Genomic DNA, 19,292 nt, shown 5'->3' on the forward strand with positions numbered 1-19,292 from the left:
TACCCTGGAAGCATCTACTATCATTAGGCCACAGCTGTTCTTCTCTAAGATTCTCAGCATATTTTAATATTGAAGTACCGGATAATTTTGCAGCAAATGAAAATATGTCAAACATGGCAAATCTTGGTCATTAAATCCTGTAGCACCAACTTAAATTATACAAAGATTTATTCTCTGGGTCTTTTTTTTTTTTGAAGGATTTATATATAATCAAAAGTTTAAGGGAGATGAACAGAAATGGTTTCTCTGAGATCTGCTTGTTCTTTCTCATCATGCACAAAAAGAATATCTGATGTTTATCAAGGAAGAAGCCATCCAGAGTTTCTGTGATAGCAACCTTGTAGGAACAGGAGTGTTCATGTACACTGTGCAGTTTAGTTCTTGGTGACTTCCTGAATCATCCAAGGATCTGCAGGGTACAGGAGTTGCTATGTGTGTAGCCAGGGATTTACAGGTTTTATTGAATTGGGACATTGTTAGAGCAGGGCTCTCAACCTCAGTACTTTTGACTTTGGGGGCCAAATAATTCTTCGTGGGGTGTGGGCCTGGGCATTGCAGGATGTTTAGCAGCATCCCTGGCTCTCCCACTAGATACCATTAGCACTCCTCACCCAGTTATGACAACCGACAATGTCTTCAGACATCGCCAAATGTCCCGAGTGGGGGTAGGGTGGGGAATCATCCTGGTTGAGAATCACTGAGTTAAGAGATGATAGGTGGGGGTTATTTTAGTCTGGCTCTTAAAGATTATGTACGCGATGTTTTAATTAAAAAAATTTTTTTCTTGCCATTCTCTAGGCATAGGTTATATTTTTTAGTATGATGGCATTTATCTCTCCTAAATTTATTTTACATAATTCTTACTCATTTTTATTATATTTGCCTATTGAGTTAGCTCAATTTTTTTTCTCATTTCTCCCCCTGCTATATTTAACAAACATGTAGAAAAAAATCTACAAGTTTTTCAAAGGTCAGCTCCATGGGGCTTATATTTTTACTCCCCAAAAGCCTAGAACAAAGGAAGAATGAACACAAACAGAAAGTCAGATGAAGCAGGTCATTGATGAGAAAGGGAAATTTTATTTTATGCAGGTAAAATTTGAAGCGATAGGAGGAGATCTAAGAGATATGTCCAGCAAATACTTGAAGAGAGGCTGGGATATATGGGAGTCAATAGCACAGCTGAAGACTTGAAATTATGAAGTATCCCAGGGAAAATGACCAAGCTCAGACGACTAAAGATTATGTATTAACATGAAACCATATTTAAAGTTAGTGACATGGAAATGATGCCAGCAAAAAGAGAAAAGTCGAAAGAATAGGAGCCGAGATTAATTAAGAGAATTTAAGAGTGAGATTGTTGTTGGTGATTGCAGGGGATTCTATGAGTCTTGGTTTCAGTGGTAGGAAAGAATTTGGCTTTTCTGAGGGACAGAAAGAGGGCCAGTGTGACAGCTAGGAAGACGGAAAGTGATTCCAGGTGAGGTTGGTGAGGTAAGCAGTGACCAGATATTTTAGGGCTTTATGTGACATCCCAACAAATTTAAATTTTTATTCTAAATACAACAGGAAGATACTGATAGGTTTCAATAAAGGAATTGACCCAATAATATTCAAATATAGATGTTTGACTGCTTAATGGGTTGTAAGAGGATATAGTTTTGCTTGATGGGACTTTGAACACTTCAGTTTAAGAGTTGGAAGAAGGATAATTTTTAATTCTTGAGTTAAAATATTTGTGTACTTCACAATGTAGTTTATTTAAGGATTGTGAACTAGGCCTAGAACAATGCATGGTACCTAGTAAGGGGTCAATAAATATTTATTGATTGGAATAGTAAAAGCTAATCACTGAATAAAAATTAGATGAATGGCACACCCTCCCGTAGGGATACTGATAAATCCCCAACTGTAGGAAAAGAGAATGTTACAGCCCAACTCCTGAAGGGCATGAGTTAGTGAGGCCACCAGACCAAAGAACACACCTGGCATTTAGTTAGGCATAAGCTTTATTGGGACTTAGGCCCAGGAAAGAATTTTTGACAGCAGTAGGTCAAAATGTGAATGAAGTTAGTGCTCTGCAAAGAGACAGGAAAATTGAGGGGATGATTTAAGGGGTCTCAGAACAAGGACATTTCATAGGGTATGAGAACAGAGTTCCCACTAGGGTCCCATGAAGCATACACATGGGGTGTGGTGATGTTTTTCACTATGCTTATAGGTAGGAGGGAAATTTACTACTTTGGGGAGATTAAAGTTTAGGATAACATCTATACATTCTCTCCCCTCTGGGGAGGGTTGTTAACCGTTAAGTTATGTCTAGGTCACACAAGTGGCTACATGCTGAGGACCTGGCGAGGGGGGGGCTGGGTCCCCACAAAGAGGAAGAGAAAAGGGAATACTTCTGCCAATTGGCTGTATATTTCAGAAAATCGTTGCAGGAACTTTGTGGAAAACAAGTGGGTAGGCTTCTGGGTTTGAGATGTGAAGGATATGAGAGGCACCTGGTTGATAATTTACCAGGCTTGAGATGACCAGGTATTCTAATAGAACTTCCTTGACTGTGATCTATTAAGAATCAGCTGAGTGAAACCTGTTCCCTACCTGAATAATCTGATTACTGGAGTGAAAGGAAAAGGGTGGCCAACACGGTAAAGAATGTCAAATACTTTACATTGTTCTATTGCCCCTACATTCTTCTTAATAATGATTTAATACTACTCTAGGTAGAGATAAATCCTTGTCTCCTGCTATGAAAAATAGAGATGAAAGGGTTTTTATTGCATACACTAAGAGTAGCATCAACAGATAATTGGGACTGTTAATTATTACCAGAAAAAGTAGTTTAAGGTGAACTCCTCCAAAACCAAAACTATCATCCTTTGTAGAATTTCTTTAACATTCAGTTGACTTATAGTCAAGAATTTTATCCTGGGTCAATCATTCAGTTCCCTGGGAACACCTACAATTAACCAATTAAAGTTAGAAGATTCATAAGGAAATTACATAGCTCAAAATAAGGCATGAGGTGCACATTTTATCCAGTTTTTCCTCCTAAAGCCACATGGAAATTAGTAGCAACTGCTTTAAATATTTTTCATCCTAAACATTAATGCCATGTTCCATGGCACAGACATTTGGAGTCTCCGTTCCCCATTTGTTTGGCTGTTTTCTTGGGACGGTTCGTCTGAGTCTCCTCACAGCCAAGGCAAAAAGTGAAACACGATGAGTTACAGTTTTATATTCCTTATCTAATAAAATAACTATCCCTCAGAAACGAGCAACTTCCCTCCTAGTGTTAGAGTCTAAAACGAACATATCAGCGGGGACAGATCAAGAAACAAAGCCCAGAGAGGCTAAACGTCTTCTTGCTCTCTTAGCTGAAGCCAGCAACTCTTCTATAGCCGTTGCCTTCCAAGACTAAATAGCCATGTGCAAGAAATGCTTGAGAAGAGAAACGGTCTAAGCATTTTGAAGTTTCAGGCAGAGGGTTCCTAAAACTAACTGATGAACTCCGTGACTTGAGCGTTTGTGGGCGCTGAGCGCGGGTCGCGACTTTCCCACTCACTGACCGAGTCTCCAAAGCTCCAGAACAGAAGAACCAAGATTCCAGTGGAATCCAAGAGAGGAATCGCGCAGGCGGTGAAATTCTCTCAGAGGCGGAGATGCTCAGAGCTTTCTGCTCTAACCAATCAGGTTAGAGAGCATATTGGCACGCCCCTTTCCACCTACCAATCAGCGGTTAGTTAGCTCGATGGGCCGGGCCCATGGACGCCGGGAAAAGGCCTTTTCAATTTGATTAGTAGTGTTGTCTTGTCTTTTCCCGTCGTTCTCGGTTATTTCACGAACTGTGCTCCAAAGAGGAAACTGTGCAATTCCAAAATAAGCTCAGTCTCTCAGTGAAAAGCGAAGCTATAGACCTCTTCACAGAAACCGTGAATTCTAGGAGGGGCAGGGAAAGGGACAAGAGGGTTCCGGAGGGGAAACTACGACTCCCAAAGGGCCTTGCGCGGTCTCGCAGAGCGTTGGGCAAGGGGTGGGCCGTTTTGAGGAAGTGGCTCCTCTCCGCTTTCTGAACGTGAACGATAATTGGGCGGAACCTTAGGTGGGCGGGGCGGCAGCAACGCAAGCTCTTCGGGCTTTGCGACCTCCTCCTTCCGGTTTCTCGGCGAGAGACGTAGGAGGGGGCGTGGCCTGCGCGGGGACTGGTGGGGGAGCGAGCGCCGCGGAACGCGGGTGACGCGTCTCCTTCCAGCTCAGCGGTGTGTGAGGTGTCGCTTCCCCGCCGGCGATTGGCTGTTGGGAGGGGAATACGCGGCGGCCGTTGGTTGCCGGCAGCACGGAGCGAGAGCCAGGGCTGGCGGGGGGGATATGGGGCGGCAGTGGTGGCGGCGGCGGCTGGAGGGGGCGGGCGCCGACGAGCCGGCGGCCTCAGCAGCAGCAGCGGCGGCCTCTGGAGTTTTCCCTTGAAGCGGCCGTGTCCGCGCCGTCCTGGTCCTCTCAGAGAGCGCGGCCAACACGCGGGTCGCTGAGGAGTCGCTCCCCCGGGGCCACAGCTCTTAGGACGCCCGGACCCATCCTCGCGCTCCTGCTCCGGCTCCTCCATCTTGGCCTCGGCAGTGGCGGCTGCTGGGAGGATGTGCTGCCTTCTGACAGGGGGAAGAAGGAGGAGAAGATGAAGAAGTACCGACGGGCCTTGGCCCTGGTGTCCTGCCTTACTCTGTGCACCCTAGTCTGGTGAGTAGCCGCGACAACACGGGAGTTCCCTTGAGGGGACAGGGGGGAAGGAGCAGCGCAAGTCACACCCCCAAATCATCTCGGCTTTCAGGGTGCGGGTCTCCTTGGCCCCCACGAAGGGACAAACGGATAACCGCCTCTCCTGCAGACTGGCCCGGCAGTACTCTTTGCTGAGGTTTTCATGGAGTATTTTGGATTTTATACGGAGACTTAAGTGGGGGAGAGAAAGGTGCCTGGGTAGAGGGAACTACCAAGTGCCTTTGTATTCAGTTAACATTTCCCATTGGAAACGGTGCAGTGTTTGGGGCCGTGTTCGTCGAGGTGTAGGTAAGGTGCTCTGATTTTACTGCCAGGCCCTTGCCTTGAAAGGGCATAAAGCACGTCAGACGGGATACGTTCCGGACCTGCGATTTTAAAAGTTAAGTCGTCCGGAGGTTAAGAGTAACACATGAACGGTTCAGTGGGGGCTGCTGTTCTTAGAAACTTTCAGGGGCTTTATGAAGCAGTTTTTTTTTCAGAGGAGGTCGATGATGGGGATTTGTTGGTGTGGTTGAGAGGGCGTTTTAGGAGTAAGTAGTGCGTAAAGTACTTTTTGGTGGTGTGGCTTGGGTAATGTCCTTAGTAATGGGGGGATAAATAACTGTTGAAGGCGGGAAGAGAGCTTTGTCCTTAAAGCTTTATGGAGTTTATGTTAACCTTAGTGAGGAGCTGAGAGAGCTTGTAAATCAAAGGAATGCTATTAGTGTCCTTCTTGGAAAAGCCGTTCTTCCCTCCTAGGGAATTTCTAAACAGATGTGTGACATTTGGTGACTGAAAAGATGATTCTTCAGAGTGATTTGCTGTTTGTTCTATTAAAAGCTACGTAAAGCAGCTTTCCCATTTTGCTTTTATCTGCAGAGCACCAACAATATGTTCATTTTTACAGGTGCCTACGGTATTACAAAGGCACCAAATTGTAGAGTTGTTGCTGATATAAAATAATATATAAACAAGGGGAAAAGAAAAATTTGCCTGACTGAGGGATTTTGATTTTGATAGGATGAACAAAGTTTAAGAGAGCAAGAAATATGGCCTCATGTCTTTCATTTGGAACTCTTAGTAAGACCAAATGTCATTTGCCTTTCTACCTTTTAAACTTCGTTGGATACCAAGAAGTGCCTGCAGGGAATCTTCGCACCCCGTTTTAAATTTAAGTTTGTAGATGAGATACTGAAACCTTTTGTTTATATCCGCCTCTTTCTGTGGGCTGCCTTGTTTGGATATTATAATGTCTTTTTTTCCCTCTTCTTGCTTTTATCCTTCTTTTGACCATGTTATTCTTCATCAGCACTTCCTCAAAGGACTGGCTGAAGAGGTGAAGATGTTGCGTTTTTCATTCAAATATAAAATGCATCAGTATCTATGATTTTTTTTCCTCTTTATTTTGATGGTGCAGATTTGGGGATAAACTCAACGTCAGAATATGGTTCTTAAAATTCTTTACTCCTTGGAATTTCTGGCTATCTTTTGCTTAAGCTAACCTTAATACGTTTTCTCAACTTTATACATTAGCAAGAGTGGAGAGAGATCATGGCTTGTAAGGAACAAGTCGCCTAGTATTGAAAATACTAGTCATAAAGTTCCATAAACTTTGTTGACATCTATAGTGAAAAATGGGTGTTATGGGTTTAAATAGAATGTGAAAAGTTTAAGAAACAATTTTGAGATTTCTTCGAACTTCAAATTTAAAGACATTTTAATTACTCTTTAGCAGAGCTACTAAAAGGCATTTAAATGGGATATTTAGGCTCGAGGCTTTCTGGAAGGATGATAAAGTTGTGGGAGAGGGGACCATTGGGGTGCTGGTGATTGGCAAGGGTATATTGTGTTATTTCTGTCTTGGAAAATAGAAATATTCAAGTTAAAGCACTGGCTCAGCTGGTGGTCTAACTCTTACTACCGTTGTGGTTTGTTATGCCATTCTCCAACATCCCCGACCCCTTTCATAAGTCGGTCACATAGAACATTGTTGGATTGGATAGATTTGTAAGAGTTGATCAAGCAAGCTCCTCTTAGTTGCCCTTTTTTTCATAAATTTGTTATTTATAAATTTGTTCCCAAATTTTGTGAACCATTTCTATTTTAAGCTATACCATTTAATAGATTTATACTACAATATTCAAGTTTCTAAGTTTGTCTACTCATTTTACCAGTATTACTGAGTTTTGTGATCACCTTATTTTTACTGTTGTAATTTTATAGATCTTGATTATGTCTCCCTTCTATGTATATCTTTCCAGCCTTAAGAGTGCCAGTCTTAGATTAACATCACAGAGAAATCATTCTGCCGTCACTCTGTTGGTTCTGTTTGCTTTTATTTCCTTTTGCATACTTCATTGGAGTACTAATTAGTACAGCGTATTCTAGGTATAAATGCACTCTAGCTGCAACACAGAGTAATAATGATAGCTAACATTTATTGTCAGCTGTGTCAGGTACCTGATGTGTACTTTATAGATTTTAGCACATTTAGTCTTCACAACAACACTATTAGATAGATATTATTATTAACATCATTTTGTATATTCTAGATGAGGAAGTGAAGAGATTAAATAACTTGGCTAAGGTTAAGCAGCTAATGCATGTTGGAGCCTGGATTTGAACCTAGGCAGCCTGACTCATAACACAGGCTCCTGACTTCATCATCCTTTGACTATAGGTTGGAATGCCTGTGTTCTGATAGTGTTCCATTACTTATAGATATGTGCCCTTGGACATGTTATGCAACTTTTGACCCTTCTTATATCCTAAAGATGAGACTATTAATCCATTCTTACCTCACAGGGTTGTTAGGAGGATGAAATGAGATAGTATACATACCTTTGTAAAACAGTAAATATATATTACTTATATATTTTATTATAAAATCATTCAACAAAGATTTTTCTCATGCTTACAGTGTACACCAGATATTGTTATGAGCATTGAAACATGAAGCTAGAGTGTCTGACTTGCCCTGATTTTAGCACTAAAAGAACCTACTGTATTAGTTTCCTACTGCAGCTGTAGTGTATCTAGTGCTTAAAACAACACAAATTTACTGTCTTTACAGTTCTGGTTTCAGAAGTCTGAAATAGTCTAACAGTGCTAAAATCAAGTTTTTGCCAGGTGTGGTTCCTTCTGTAGACTTTGAGAGAGGAATCCATTTCCTTGACTTTTGCAGCGATTAGAGGCCTGCATTCTTTCTTGCATCTCTCCAGCCTCAATCTCCAGACTAATGCTACTAATTTCCTGCTTCTAATGATGATCCTCCTGTTTCCCTCTAATATGTAATTACATTGGACTCATCAAGATAATCCAGAATATTCTCCACATCTCAAGATCCTTAATTTAACTACATCTGTATGTAAGGGACCCTATTCATTTGTTCCAGGGATTAGGAGCCATTTAAGGTAACATATTCACAGGTTCCAGGGATTACGATGACATCTTTGGGGGGTCATTATTCAGCCTACCACATCCCTTAGTCCTGGGCAGATTGGGAAGATTGATCACTACCTTAAAGAGGGAAAAAGACTTGGTCTATGCCCTCAAGTAGTGACCCCCCTAATAAGTAAAAACTTTTGTGCATGTACCTTCAATATGTATTCATTTAAGTTATATCAGTATATCAAGATATAGTATACTAATGATATACTAGTATACATGATAAATTTTACAGATATTTAAGATGAGAAAGAGGCAAATCTTTCTGATAACTACTTTTTTGCTCTTGTTAAAACAGTAATAATTTCTAGTGAGAGCTGTGATTAACTATGTCATACCCAATTAGATTACTTTACATCATAATGTAGATAAAGAATCACTTAAGAGTCTTAGCTGTGCCATTTTCTTGTTGGCTTGTGCTTGCATTATTGTCTTTAGTCTTTGCAGGTAGTTTTTTAAAGTTATATTTTCATGTTGTGAGCCAGTTTAGCTAAAACTAAATATAATCCCTGAATCTTCTTAAATGGGCACACACAACCAGGTGAGTTGCATTGTCCTGGAAGTCAACACCACTGTTTGCGAATTCCTACTCTTTCCTCAGGTTCTTGGGTGTAGTTCCTGTTGGGTATAGTGACCAGCCTACCTTTAGACCAAGTATGAATCTTTATATTAATTTTAGTAAAGCTTAATTTAAAAGTATCAAATAATTTCTTGCGCCAGAAGGATCATCTGGGAGAAGCTTATAGTTAGATTCTAATGGGAAGAGCTTGGCATTTAAACAGTTCTCGTACATTTGATAAATATAATAGAGGTACCTACAGGCATTTTTAGGGACTCTAGGGGAAGAATTTTTTTTTCTATCACTAACCGTATATCCTTGGACAAGTTATTTCTGTGTGCCTTAGTCCTTATCCTTAAAATGGCTTTGCAGGATGGGTAGTTCAAGATAGGAGAATTGTGTTTTAGGCAGAGGGAATATTCCTGTTGTTGAGTTATCTAGATGTTGGGGTAGTTATCTAGATGTGGGGGAGAGATGAGAAGGGAGACTCACTAGAGCCAGATTATGAAGGGACTTGATTGTGATATGGATGAACTCTGATGGAGAGGATGAGACAGTTAAGTAGTTTAAACTGAGAACAGGAGAGTGAGGTGAGATTGATCTTTTAATTAGATCACTCTTTGAGATAGAGTGGATTGGAGGAAACAGAGTTTGGAGTCAGGTCAAACCCCAAAGTGGTGATCACACTAGGAGAAAGTTGATACCTAAATCAAGGTGGTCTGTATTTGTTGACTTGTTTGACTTTGCTAGTAATTTTTCTGGGTGTGTCAACCCAGTTTTCTTTGACTGAAGAAGTTTATTTTCTGGATTATGATTATACTCTTTATTATGCTTTTTCTCTGGTAATTTTGTTGGGTTTTTGCTCATTCGTCTGCATAAGTGAGCAGAAGAATAAACTAGAAAAATAAACCTTTTTTTTTTAAGAATTAGAAACTTGCTTGAAATTTCCACCCCTCTTCCCTAGAGATTTTTGCTTGTTTTCTGTTTCTCCCTCTCCCTTTGCTTTTTTCTTTTTAAAAAAATTTTTTTAGAAGTCCTTTATTATTTAACAAAATCTTTTTTATTGTCTTTTTTAAAAGGATAAATAGTTCACACAAAAAGTTACGTTAAAAAACACAGGAGGTTCCCATATACCCCACTTCTCACCACCATGTCTCTCACTTTTAAAAAATTCCAGGGAAACGGACTTTGGCCCAGTGGTTAGGGCGTCCGTCTACCACATGGGAGGTCCGCGGTTCAAGCCCCGGGCCTCCTTGACCCGTGTGGAGCTGGCCCATGCGCAGTGCTGATGCGCGCAAGGAGTGCAGTGCCACACAGGGGTGTCCCCCGCGTAGGGGAGCCCCACGCGCAAGGAGTGCACCCATAAGGAGAGCCGCCCAGCGCGAAGGAGGGAGCAGCCTGCTGAGGAATGGTGCCGCCCACACTTCCCGTGCCGCTGACGACAACAGAAGCGGACAAAGAAACAAGACGCAGCAAAAAGACACACAGAAAACAGACAACCGGGGGAGGGGAGGGGAATTAAATAAATAAAAATAAATCTTTAAAAAAAAAAAAATTCCAAATCTGCTTTTCTGAAGAAATAATAAAATAACCCCCATCTCCAAATTTCTTTAAAAAATTTTATATTTATTTATTTCTCCCCTTGCCGTGATGTTTGCACTCACTGCTTGCTGTGTCTGTTCTTTGTGTGCTCCATGTCTTTTCTATTTTTTAGGAGGCACTGGGAACTGAACCCAGGATCTCCCTTGTGGGAGGGAGGCACCCAATGGCTTGAGCCACCTCTGCTCCCACTCATTGTGTCTCTCATTGCATAATCTTGCTGTGCTGTGCCACTCTGTCTGTCAGCTTATTTTCTTTGGGAGGCATCAGGACCCTAACTGGGACCTCCTTTGTGGTAGGCAGGCACCCAGCTGCTTGAGCCACATCTGCCTGTCACTTTTTGACTTTTTAAAAAATGGTTTTTCTTGTGAATCTTAATGTCATAGACTTTGGTGGAAAAAAGTTTATCTTTGCTCCGAGATATGTATTCCAAAGAGAGCAGCTAGTACTTATAAGAGGTTTTCAGTCATTATTAACAGTGTCAGATCCCATCAGACAAGGTAGATGAGGCTGGATTGCCTAACTAAGAAAAGGTCTGTTAAGGAAGTTATGATGTCTTTGTATAAAACTTGAACACTTGTGTCCAATAAATGATGGTGAATAATTTTTCTATAATGACTTCTCTGTCCTTTTAATTATTTTTTAAAGAACTGAGTGTGTTTCATGTAACCTCTAGGTTATTAAGCATTTGAGGATATACTGGAATGGAAGTAGGAAATAGGGATAACAGGCAATGGAGAAACATAAGATACCAGCACTAATGTACCTTTGGGCATAGGTTATTTCATTTTCAGTGGTTCATGAACTTGTAAATCATTCTTTCCCTTAACAGTCTGAATGGAGAAATGAGTTAATATATAGCTAACACTTTGGTGTTTATAGTGAAAGGGAAGAGAGAAACTTATAAAGAAATTAAGTGCTTTATTCTCTCAATTCATCTTCAAGTGGGTACATATATGTGTGACATACTTCTATTCAGTAGTTTGTACACAACTGGAAAGAAACAGCATGCCCCTTCTTTTTTTTCCCCCAGAAATTAACTTTTTAAAAAATCTATTTTTTATTATTTTAAAAGGTACTTAGATTATATAAAATGTTACATAGATTCTCATATGCCCTACTCCCCACACCTCCCACCCTTCTTTTCATTAGTGTGGTATGTTCACTGCAATTGATGAACACATTTGGAGCATTGCCACTAAGCATGTATTATAGTTTACATTGTAGTTTGTACTCTCTCCCACTCAATTCTGTAGGTTATGCAGAATATATAATGGCCCGTATCTGTTTTTGCACTGTCATTCAGAACAATTCCAAGTCCCAAAAATGCTCCCATATTACACCTTTTTTCCCCCTCTCCCTGCCTGCACCTCCAGTGGCCACTGTCTGTACATCAATGATATAATTTCTTCCATTTCTAGAATACCAATAAGTATAGTAGAATACCAGTAGGTCTATTCTAGTTCATATTTTATTCCCCAATCCTGAGGATTCTGGTATGGCGATGCCCACTCCACTTCTAATTGAGAGGGGGCCTCAATCCCATAAGGCCGATGGATGGGACTCTCTTGCTTGGCAGTTGTAGATGCTCTCGGTTCCTTGATATGGTGATTGTCCATCATTACTTCCTTGTTAGTTGTCCTGGGTTAGTCCAATGAACTGGAGAGTAGGTGTTGCAACTGTGCTGAGGCTCAGGGCCCAGCTGGCACATGGACAGCCTGAAGATTCAAGTTTCTTGGACCTACACCTACCAACTCCAGCAGCAACTATAGGTTCATTTAGAAGGGACATAAGTGGCTCGTGTAGAGAAGTCACATCTGAGTACAACTCTGTCATCCTCAGGAGCCCAAACTCCAAAGTAGAGTATACTGGAAAAAGGCACCAAACTCCAGAACATGCTCCTTCTTGAAACTTAATTACGTACATGTTACAGATTGTATTTTAGTGTCAATAGTACCCTTAAATCTGCTTTGTTTTTAAGACCCATTTATTTTAAAGTAGTTTTGAAAAGTAAAATTATAGATGTTCCATGGGAATAGGAAAATTGCTTTTGAGTACTTTATGGTATGAGAATGTTAATCTCTTGGGATAAACCTATTTTGGCTTGTTTCATAAATGCATATTTTTTAAATAGAATGTTTAGTTTCATGTTGAGATTTTTTTTCCCTTTAATAGAGAAGTTGTAGGTTTACAGAACAATCATGCAAAAAATACAGAATTCCCATATGCCACCCCACTGCCAACACCTTGCATTGGTGTGGAACATTTGTTAGAATTGATAATAGCACTTTTTATAATTATACTATTAAAGTCTGTAGTGCAAATTAGGGTTCACTGTGTAGTGTGTGCTAGGGATTTTTAAAAAATCATATACAAAAACCATATACAAAATCTAACATTTCCCCCTCTAATCATATTCAGATATGTATTTTAGTGCTATTAATTATGTTCACAATGTTGTGCTACCACCACCACCATGATCCATTGGCAAGTGTTTTCATTATTCCCAGCCTTACATTTTAAGGCTTAACTTCCCATTTCCTATCCCCACACTGTCCCCTGATAATTTGTATTCTAGTTCTAACTCTGTGCGTTTGCTTATTCTAATTGTTTCAAATCAGTGAGCTCATAAAATAATTAACCCTTTGTGTCTGGCTTATTTCACTCAACATGATGTCTCCAAGGTTCATTTGTATGGTTGCATGTATCAGGACATCATTCTTTTTTATAGCTGAATAATATTTCATAGTGTGTCTATACCACATTGTATTTATCCATTCATCGGTTGATGGACATTTGGGTTGCTTCCTCTTTTGGCAGTTGTGAATAATGCCACTATGAACATCAGTGTGCAAATATTTGAGTCCCTACTTTCAGTTATTGCCAGGTCATGTGATAGTACTAAGCTTTCTGAGGAACCACCAATCTGAACTGTCTTCTGCAGTGGCTGCACCATTCATTATACATTGCCATAAGCAATGAATGCTTGTTCCTATTTCTCTGTATCCTCTCTAGCACTTACTTTCTGTGTTTGTTTGTTTTTTTAATAGCAGCCATTTAAATAGGTATGAAATGGTATCTCATTATGATTTTGATTTGCATTTTCCTGATGAGCACCATTTCCTGGGACTTTTTTTTAAAATGAATTGTTAAAGTTATTGTATATTTTGCATATAAGTGATACTAGCTCTGTTAGAAAATGTTTTGTAACATTAATGTGGTTCGTAGGTACTAAGCTAATGTTATGTAGTAGTTGTCATTTAATGGGAGAAAATATAGAAAGCTTTTAGAGCAATACTTCACTCATAGAAAGTACTGTATCAGTTCATCTCATTTCATTCACTCTGAGTATTTTGATAGCTTACTGCACAGAAATAGGATACCCTAAGATGTCTGAGTTCAGAAAAGGGAATCCATAAATGTGCTCAAAGTATTAAATGAGTATCAGCAGTATATTTGGTATGGTGAAAGAGAGAGAGGAAGCATGATACATGAGCTCTGCCATCAAGAGTATATAAGCTGGTTGTCAAAATACAGGTATGTTGTGTAGTGAAAAAGCATAAAACTAAGAGCTCGAATGTAGTCCCTTCTTCTTTACAGTATTAATAGTGAACATTTATTGAGTACTTTATATATATTAACTGATCATCATTACAACTCTTGAGATACACTCCATTTTAAAGATGAAGAAAGGTAGGCAAAAGGAAGTTAACTAACTTGCCCAAGTTCTTACAGCTAGTAACTGACAGGGCCAGATTAATACTTAAGTAGGCTGAACTCTTAGTCTGTGTTCTTAACCACATACTGTGTTGCCACATAGGCAGGTAGATAACCTTGGGTAATTTTCTTTACTTTTACTTTCTGTGTTTTCACATCTGAAAGTGGGGGTGCCTGGATTGGCTTAACAAGGAAAGGCTATTAGAATTTTTCACAAAACTTTAAAAAAACTTCCTATGCTTAGGACTTTTACCCTGGAGGGTCTGTCTCAGTAGGTTTGGGATATTCTTTTGTACATTCTAGTTCTAATGGATTAGATGAACTCTTGAGATTTTGAACATTAGTGAACAACACACACTAAAAACTGAATTGTATACTTGATGGTTAAAGAAGGGAAAAATTAAGGCTGATGTTATCAGGCAAGACTTTAGTTGGGTTTAAGGGAAATGAGGTGTAGTTCATAAACTTTGTTTCTTTGGAATTTAGAATAAGATATAATAGTGCTGCTAATATGAATAATGGCCCTTTCGTAGTTTGTGTGCGTGCCTGTGTCTGTAATAGGGCAGGTGGTGATTGTTAAGTAGAAAGCGTTATGAGTAAAAGATATGGGTGGGAGTGATAATAAGCAGACAGATGTGAATAGAGGTTCATTTTGGAAGATTATGGTGGTTTTCGCAAGCTGAACTGAGAATTTAGACAGCAATATTATTGTGACACCATTGTGTTAGATATATTACAGAAGAGAGAGACTTGGAGGGACGAATACTAAATTAAAAGCAATTGGAGTAATGGAGGTATGTTATAACAAAGACTTATTTTGGCAGTAAAAATGAAGAGGGTGCACTGAACAAGATTTGTGAGAAAATAAATGATCCATTTTGGTAATAGATTGCAAGCTGACAATACAGTGCAGTAGAAATAGCACTGCGCGAAGATTCAGAAGACCTGGGTTTAGTTTGCCTCTAACCCGCTCTGGTTGTTCTTCAGCAACTCTCACTTTCTCATCCATGGAGCAATAGAAATCAGTCACAATGTCAGGAGACTTCTGTGTGCTGTGTCTTTTGCAGGATTCTGGTGAATAAAACAAAGTATCTGCTCTCTTGGGGCTTCTAGTAGTTAAGAGGATGAATTCTAGGTCTAAAATGATGAATCAGTGAAAGTTGAAAGACTGAAGGAGTAAAACTTTTTTTTTTTTTTTTAAACTTGGGCAACTAAAAGAACTGGTGATGTTCAAAAAGAAATGGGGCGGGAGCAGATGTGGCTCAAGCAGTGGAGTGTCGTCTCCCACATGGGAGGTTACAGCTTGGTTCTGGTGCCTCCTGAAAAAACAAAAATAAATAACAAGCAAAACAAATGATAGAACCAGCTCAGGGAAGCCAATGTGGCTCAGTAGTTGAACACCAGCTTCCCACAAAGGAGGTTCCAGGTTCAATCCTCTGTACCTGGTACTTCAGAAACAAACAAACAAACAATGAAAACACAACTTGTTTTAAATTTTTTTTTTTTACCATCAATAAGAAATTTACTTGTTTTAAAAAAAATTCAAATGCTGGCATTGTCCAGAAAAATTTAGCAGGTTTATAATTGTTATAAAGTTGAACTATTGAAGCTTATTCACAGAAACATTTTGACTTGTGTTAATGCTTTATGTCCCCGCATTTATATTAAAAATTCATACACAAATGAAAATGGAAATACTGCCAATACCTGATTTCTGTCCCCTATTTTTCCATTCGCAGTCATATACTTAGGTACCTTTTGACCCCATGGGAAAAAAATACCTAACGTTCAGAACTACCAATAACAGGAAGAAGAGGAAAAAAAATTTCTTTTTTTTTTTTTTTTTTTTGAGAATGAAAGTGTCCCATCATAGTGGATTCTTTTTTTTTTTTTTTTTAATTTTTTAATTTTTTATTGACTTTGTAATAATATTACATTAAAAATATATATGTGAGGTCCCATTCAACCCCACCCCCCCACCCCCCCCCTCCCCCCCCCAACAACACTCGTTCCCATCATCATGACACATCCATTGGATTTGGTAAGTACATCTTTGGGCACCTCTGCACCTCATATACATTGGTTCACATCATGGCCCATACTCTCCTCTATTCCATCAAGTGGGCCCTGTGAGGATTTACAATGTCCGGTGATTACCTCTGAAGCACCATCCAGGGCAGCTCCATGTCCTGAAGACGCCTCCACCTCTCATCTCTTCCTGCCTTTCCCCATACCCTTTGTCCATTATGTCCACTTTTCCCAATCCAATGCCACCTCTTCTATGTGGACATTGGATTGGTTGTGTCCATTGCACCTCTATGTCAAGAGGCATAGTGGATTCTTAAGCTCATTCTACATGTGCAGCATGCTAGCTGGATGTCTTTTGGCATAATTGTTACATGTTTGGCATGGATAGCACACAGGTTGGTGTCTTCAAAAAGGCCAACCAGATAGGCCTCACTTGCCTCTTGAGAAGCACCAATAGCTGTGCTCTGGAAGCGCAGATCTGTCTTGAGGTACTGAGCAATTTCTCGCACCAGGTGTTGGAAGGGATTTGCGAATCAGAATTTCAGTGGACTTCTGATAACGTCTAATTTCATGGAGTGCCACAGTACCAGGTCTGTAACGAAGCGGTTTCTTCACCCCTCTGGTAGAGGGCATGAAGCGTTGGACTTCCGTGGCCAGTTCCTACAGGGGGCTTTCCCGCCTTGCAGGCAGTCTGCTCCGTACAAGCCATGGTGCAGAGACCTCACTACCCTTCCCCTTGGGCTGAGGGTGAAGGGACCAATGTTTTAAATTTTATTGGCCACTATTTTAAAATTGAAAAGTTATTTTTGGGTTGTTTTTATTCAATTATCTTCTGAAAAAAATATTGCTGTAAGACTTTTTAAAGAATTTCTTTACTAAAGTTGTATTTAATCTTCCTGGTAGTTTCGAAAACTACTGGTTAATTAAAACATCTTTGAAAATAATTATTGGTTACGTTAGACATTTATTATGGTAATAAATTACTTATTTAAAAACTATAAACAAATTAATAGGATTAAATAATAAACTTCAGAAAAGCAGAGATTAGAGCAATATCATGCTTTCACACACTTTGTAATTTTTTTAACAAATCATTGTTATTAATACATATTAATAAAGAGTAAATCTATCAGAAGTGTACGATCAGTGGTATTCGGTTTAATCATATATTTGTGCATTTCTCACTTCATTGTAAAGCAGTTTCATTATTCCAATAGTAATAATAATGAACAACAAACAGAACTCATCACCTCTCAGTCTCTCTGTGCTTCCCCTGCCATACATTCTGCTATTCTCTTTCCTTCTCTCTAGTATATTGGTATTTATATGTTGTAAAAACAGTCTATTGCAGTATCACCATATTTGTGTTTTATGTGATGTTCTACTATCTCAGTCCCATGTTGAAATTTTTTGCTTTCCTTCTAGTAATATACAGGACCTTAGACTTTCCATTACAACCACTGTCATACCCATAATAGCTCTGCTAGTTCTTCACACCATGATATGCTTTCATCATTTCTAGTCATTTCCAATGAATTCTACTGATTTCTCTACAGATTAACCCTTAGCTTTCTGTTCTCTACCTTCCTTCTATTTTCTCGTGACGAAATTCTAATTATTAACTCCATGAGTTTGTGCAATATATTTAGTTCATAATAGCACAATCATATAATATTTGCCCTTTTGTGTCTGGCTTGCTTCACTCAGCATAATGTCCTCCAAGTTCATCCATGTTGTCATATACTTCACGACTCCATTTCTTCTTACCGCTGCATAATGGTCTATGGTGTGTATACACCACAGTTTATCCATATTTATCAGTTCATGGACACCTGGGTTGTTTCCATCTTTTGGCAATTGTGAATAAAGCCACTGTAAACATCATTGTGCAGATGCTTGTTTGTGTCTCTGTTCTCAGTTCTTCTGGGTATATGCCTGGTAATGGTATTGCCGGGTCACATGACAAGTCTATATTCAATTTCCTTTGGAACTGCCAAACAGTGCTCCATAGTAGCTGTACCATTCTACATTCCTACCATCAGTGAATAAGCATTCCTGTCTCTCTACATCCTCTCCAACATTTACAAAGTTTTCTGACCTTTTAATTGCATCCAGTCTAATAGGTGTGAAATGATGTATCATTGTAGTTTTGATTTGCATTTCCCTAATCACTAGTGATGTTGAACATATTTTCATGGGTTTCTTTGCCATTTGTATTTCTTCTTTGGACAATTGTCTTTTCAAATCATTGGCCCATTTTTTAATTGGGTAGCTTGTCTTTTTATTGTTGAGTTGAATCATCTCTTTGTACATTGTGGATATTGAACCCTTACCAGATATGTGCTTTCCAGATATTTTCTCCCATTGAGTCTGCTGCCTTTTCACCCTTTGACAAAGTCCTTTGAGGTGCAAAAGTGTTTAATTTTGAGGAGCTCCCAGTTACCTATTTTTTCTTTTTTTGCTCATGCTTTGGATATAATGTTTAAGAAACTACCACTACCACAAGATCTTGAGGATTTTTTCCTACATTTTGTTCTAGGAGTTTTGTGGTTGTTACTTTTATCTTTAGGTCCTTGATCCATTTTAAGTAAATCTTTGTATAAGGTGTGGATAGGGGTCCATTTCTTTGTTTTGGATACGGCTGTCCAGTTCTCCCAGCACCATTTCACTGCTGATTCTTCCAAGCCTGTTAATTTGTTGAATAGACTATTCTGGCCCAGCTGGAAGGACTTGACTGCCTTGTCAAAAATCACCTGACTGTAGATGTGAAGGTCTGTTTCTGAGTTCTTGGTTTGGTTCCATTGGTGAATGTGTCTGTCTTTATGCCAGTACCATGCTGTTTTTACCACTGTAGCTAAGTAATACGCTTTGAAGTCTGGAAGTAAGAGTCCTCCAACTCTGTTCTTATTAAAGACATTTTTGGCTATTTGGGGCCCCTTTCCCTTCCAAATAAATTTGATAATTGGTTTTTCCATTTCTTCAAAAAATGCTGTTGAGATTTTTATTGGGATTGTATTGAAGCTGTAAATCAGTTTGGGTAGAATTAACATATTAATGATATTTGGTCTTCCAATCCATGAACAAGGAGAATGTCCTTCCATTTACTTAAGTATTCTTTGGTTTCATTTAGCAGTGTTTTGTAGTTTTCTGAATACAGGTCTTTTATGTCCTTGGTTAAGTTTATTCC

General features: G+C 39.4%; 1 protein-coding gene across 6 annotated transcripts in view; it reads left to right on the forward strand.

The window, feature by feature from the left end:
* Nucleotides 1-4,172: 4,172 nt before the first annotated feature.
* Nucleotides 4,173-19,292, forward strand: part of SUCO (SUN domain containing ossification factor) — an 89,511-nt gene continuing 74,391 nt past the window's right edge. For 2 of the 6 annotated variants that reach the window (XR_011645500.1, XM_058310143.2), the window contains exon 1: nt 4,312-4,737. Coding sequence is in view for 4 of the 6 variants with exons in the window: in XM_058310143.2 (XP_058166126.1) it covers nt 4,676-4,737 (62 nt within the window). In the remaining 2 variants the exon portion in view is untranslated. Of the gene's footprint in view, nt 4,738-19,292 lie in introns of all 6 variants that reach the window. The other 4 variants (XM_058310141.2, XM_058310142.2, XM_058310144.2 and 1 more) reach the window with 4 other exon arrangements.

This window comes from Dasypus novemcinctus, chromosome 13 (genome assembly GCF_030445035.2).
Source record: "Dasypus novemcinctus isolate mDasNov1 chromosome 13, mDasNov1.1.hap2, whole genome shotgun sequence".
NCBI lineage: Eukaryota > Metazoa > Chordata > Mammalia > Cingulata > Dasypodidae > Dasypus > Dasypus novemcinctus.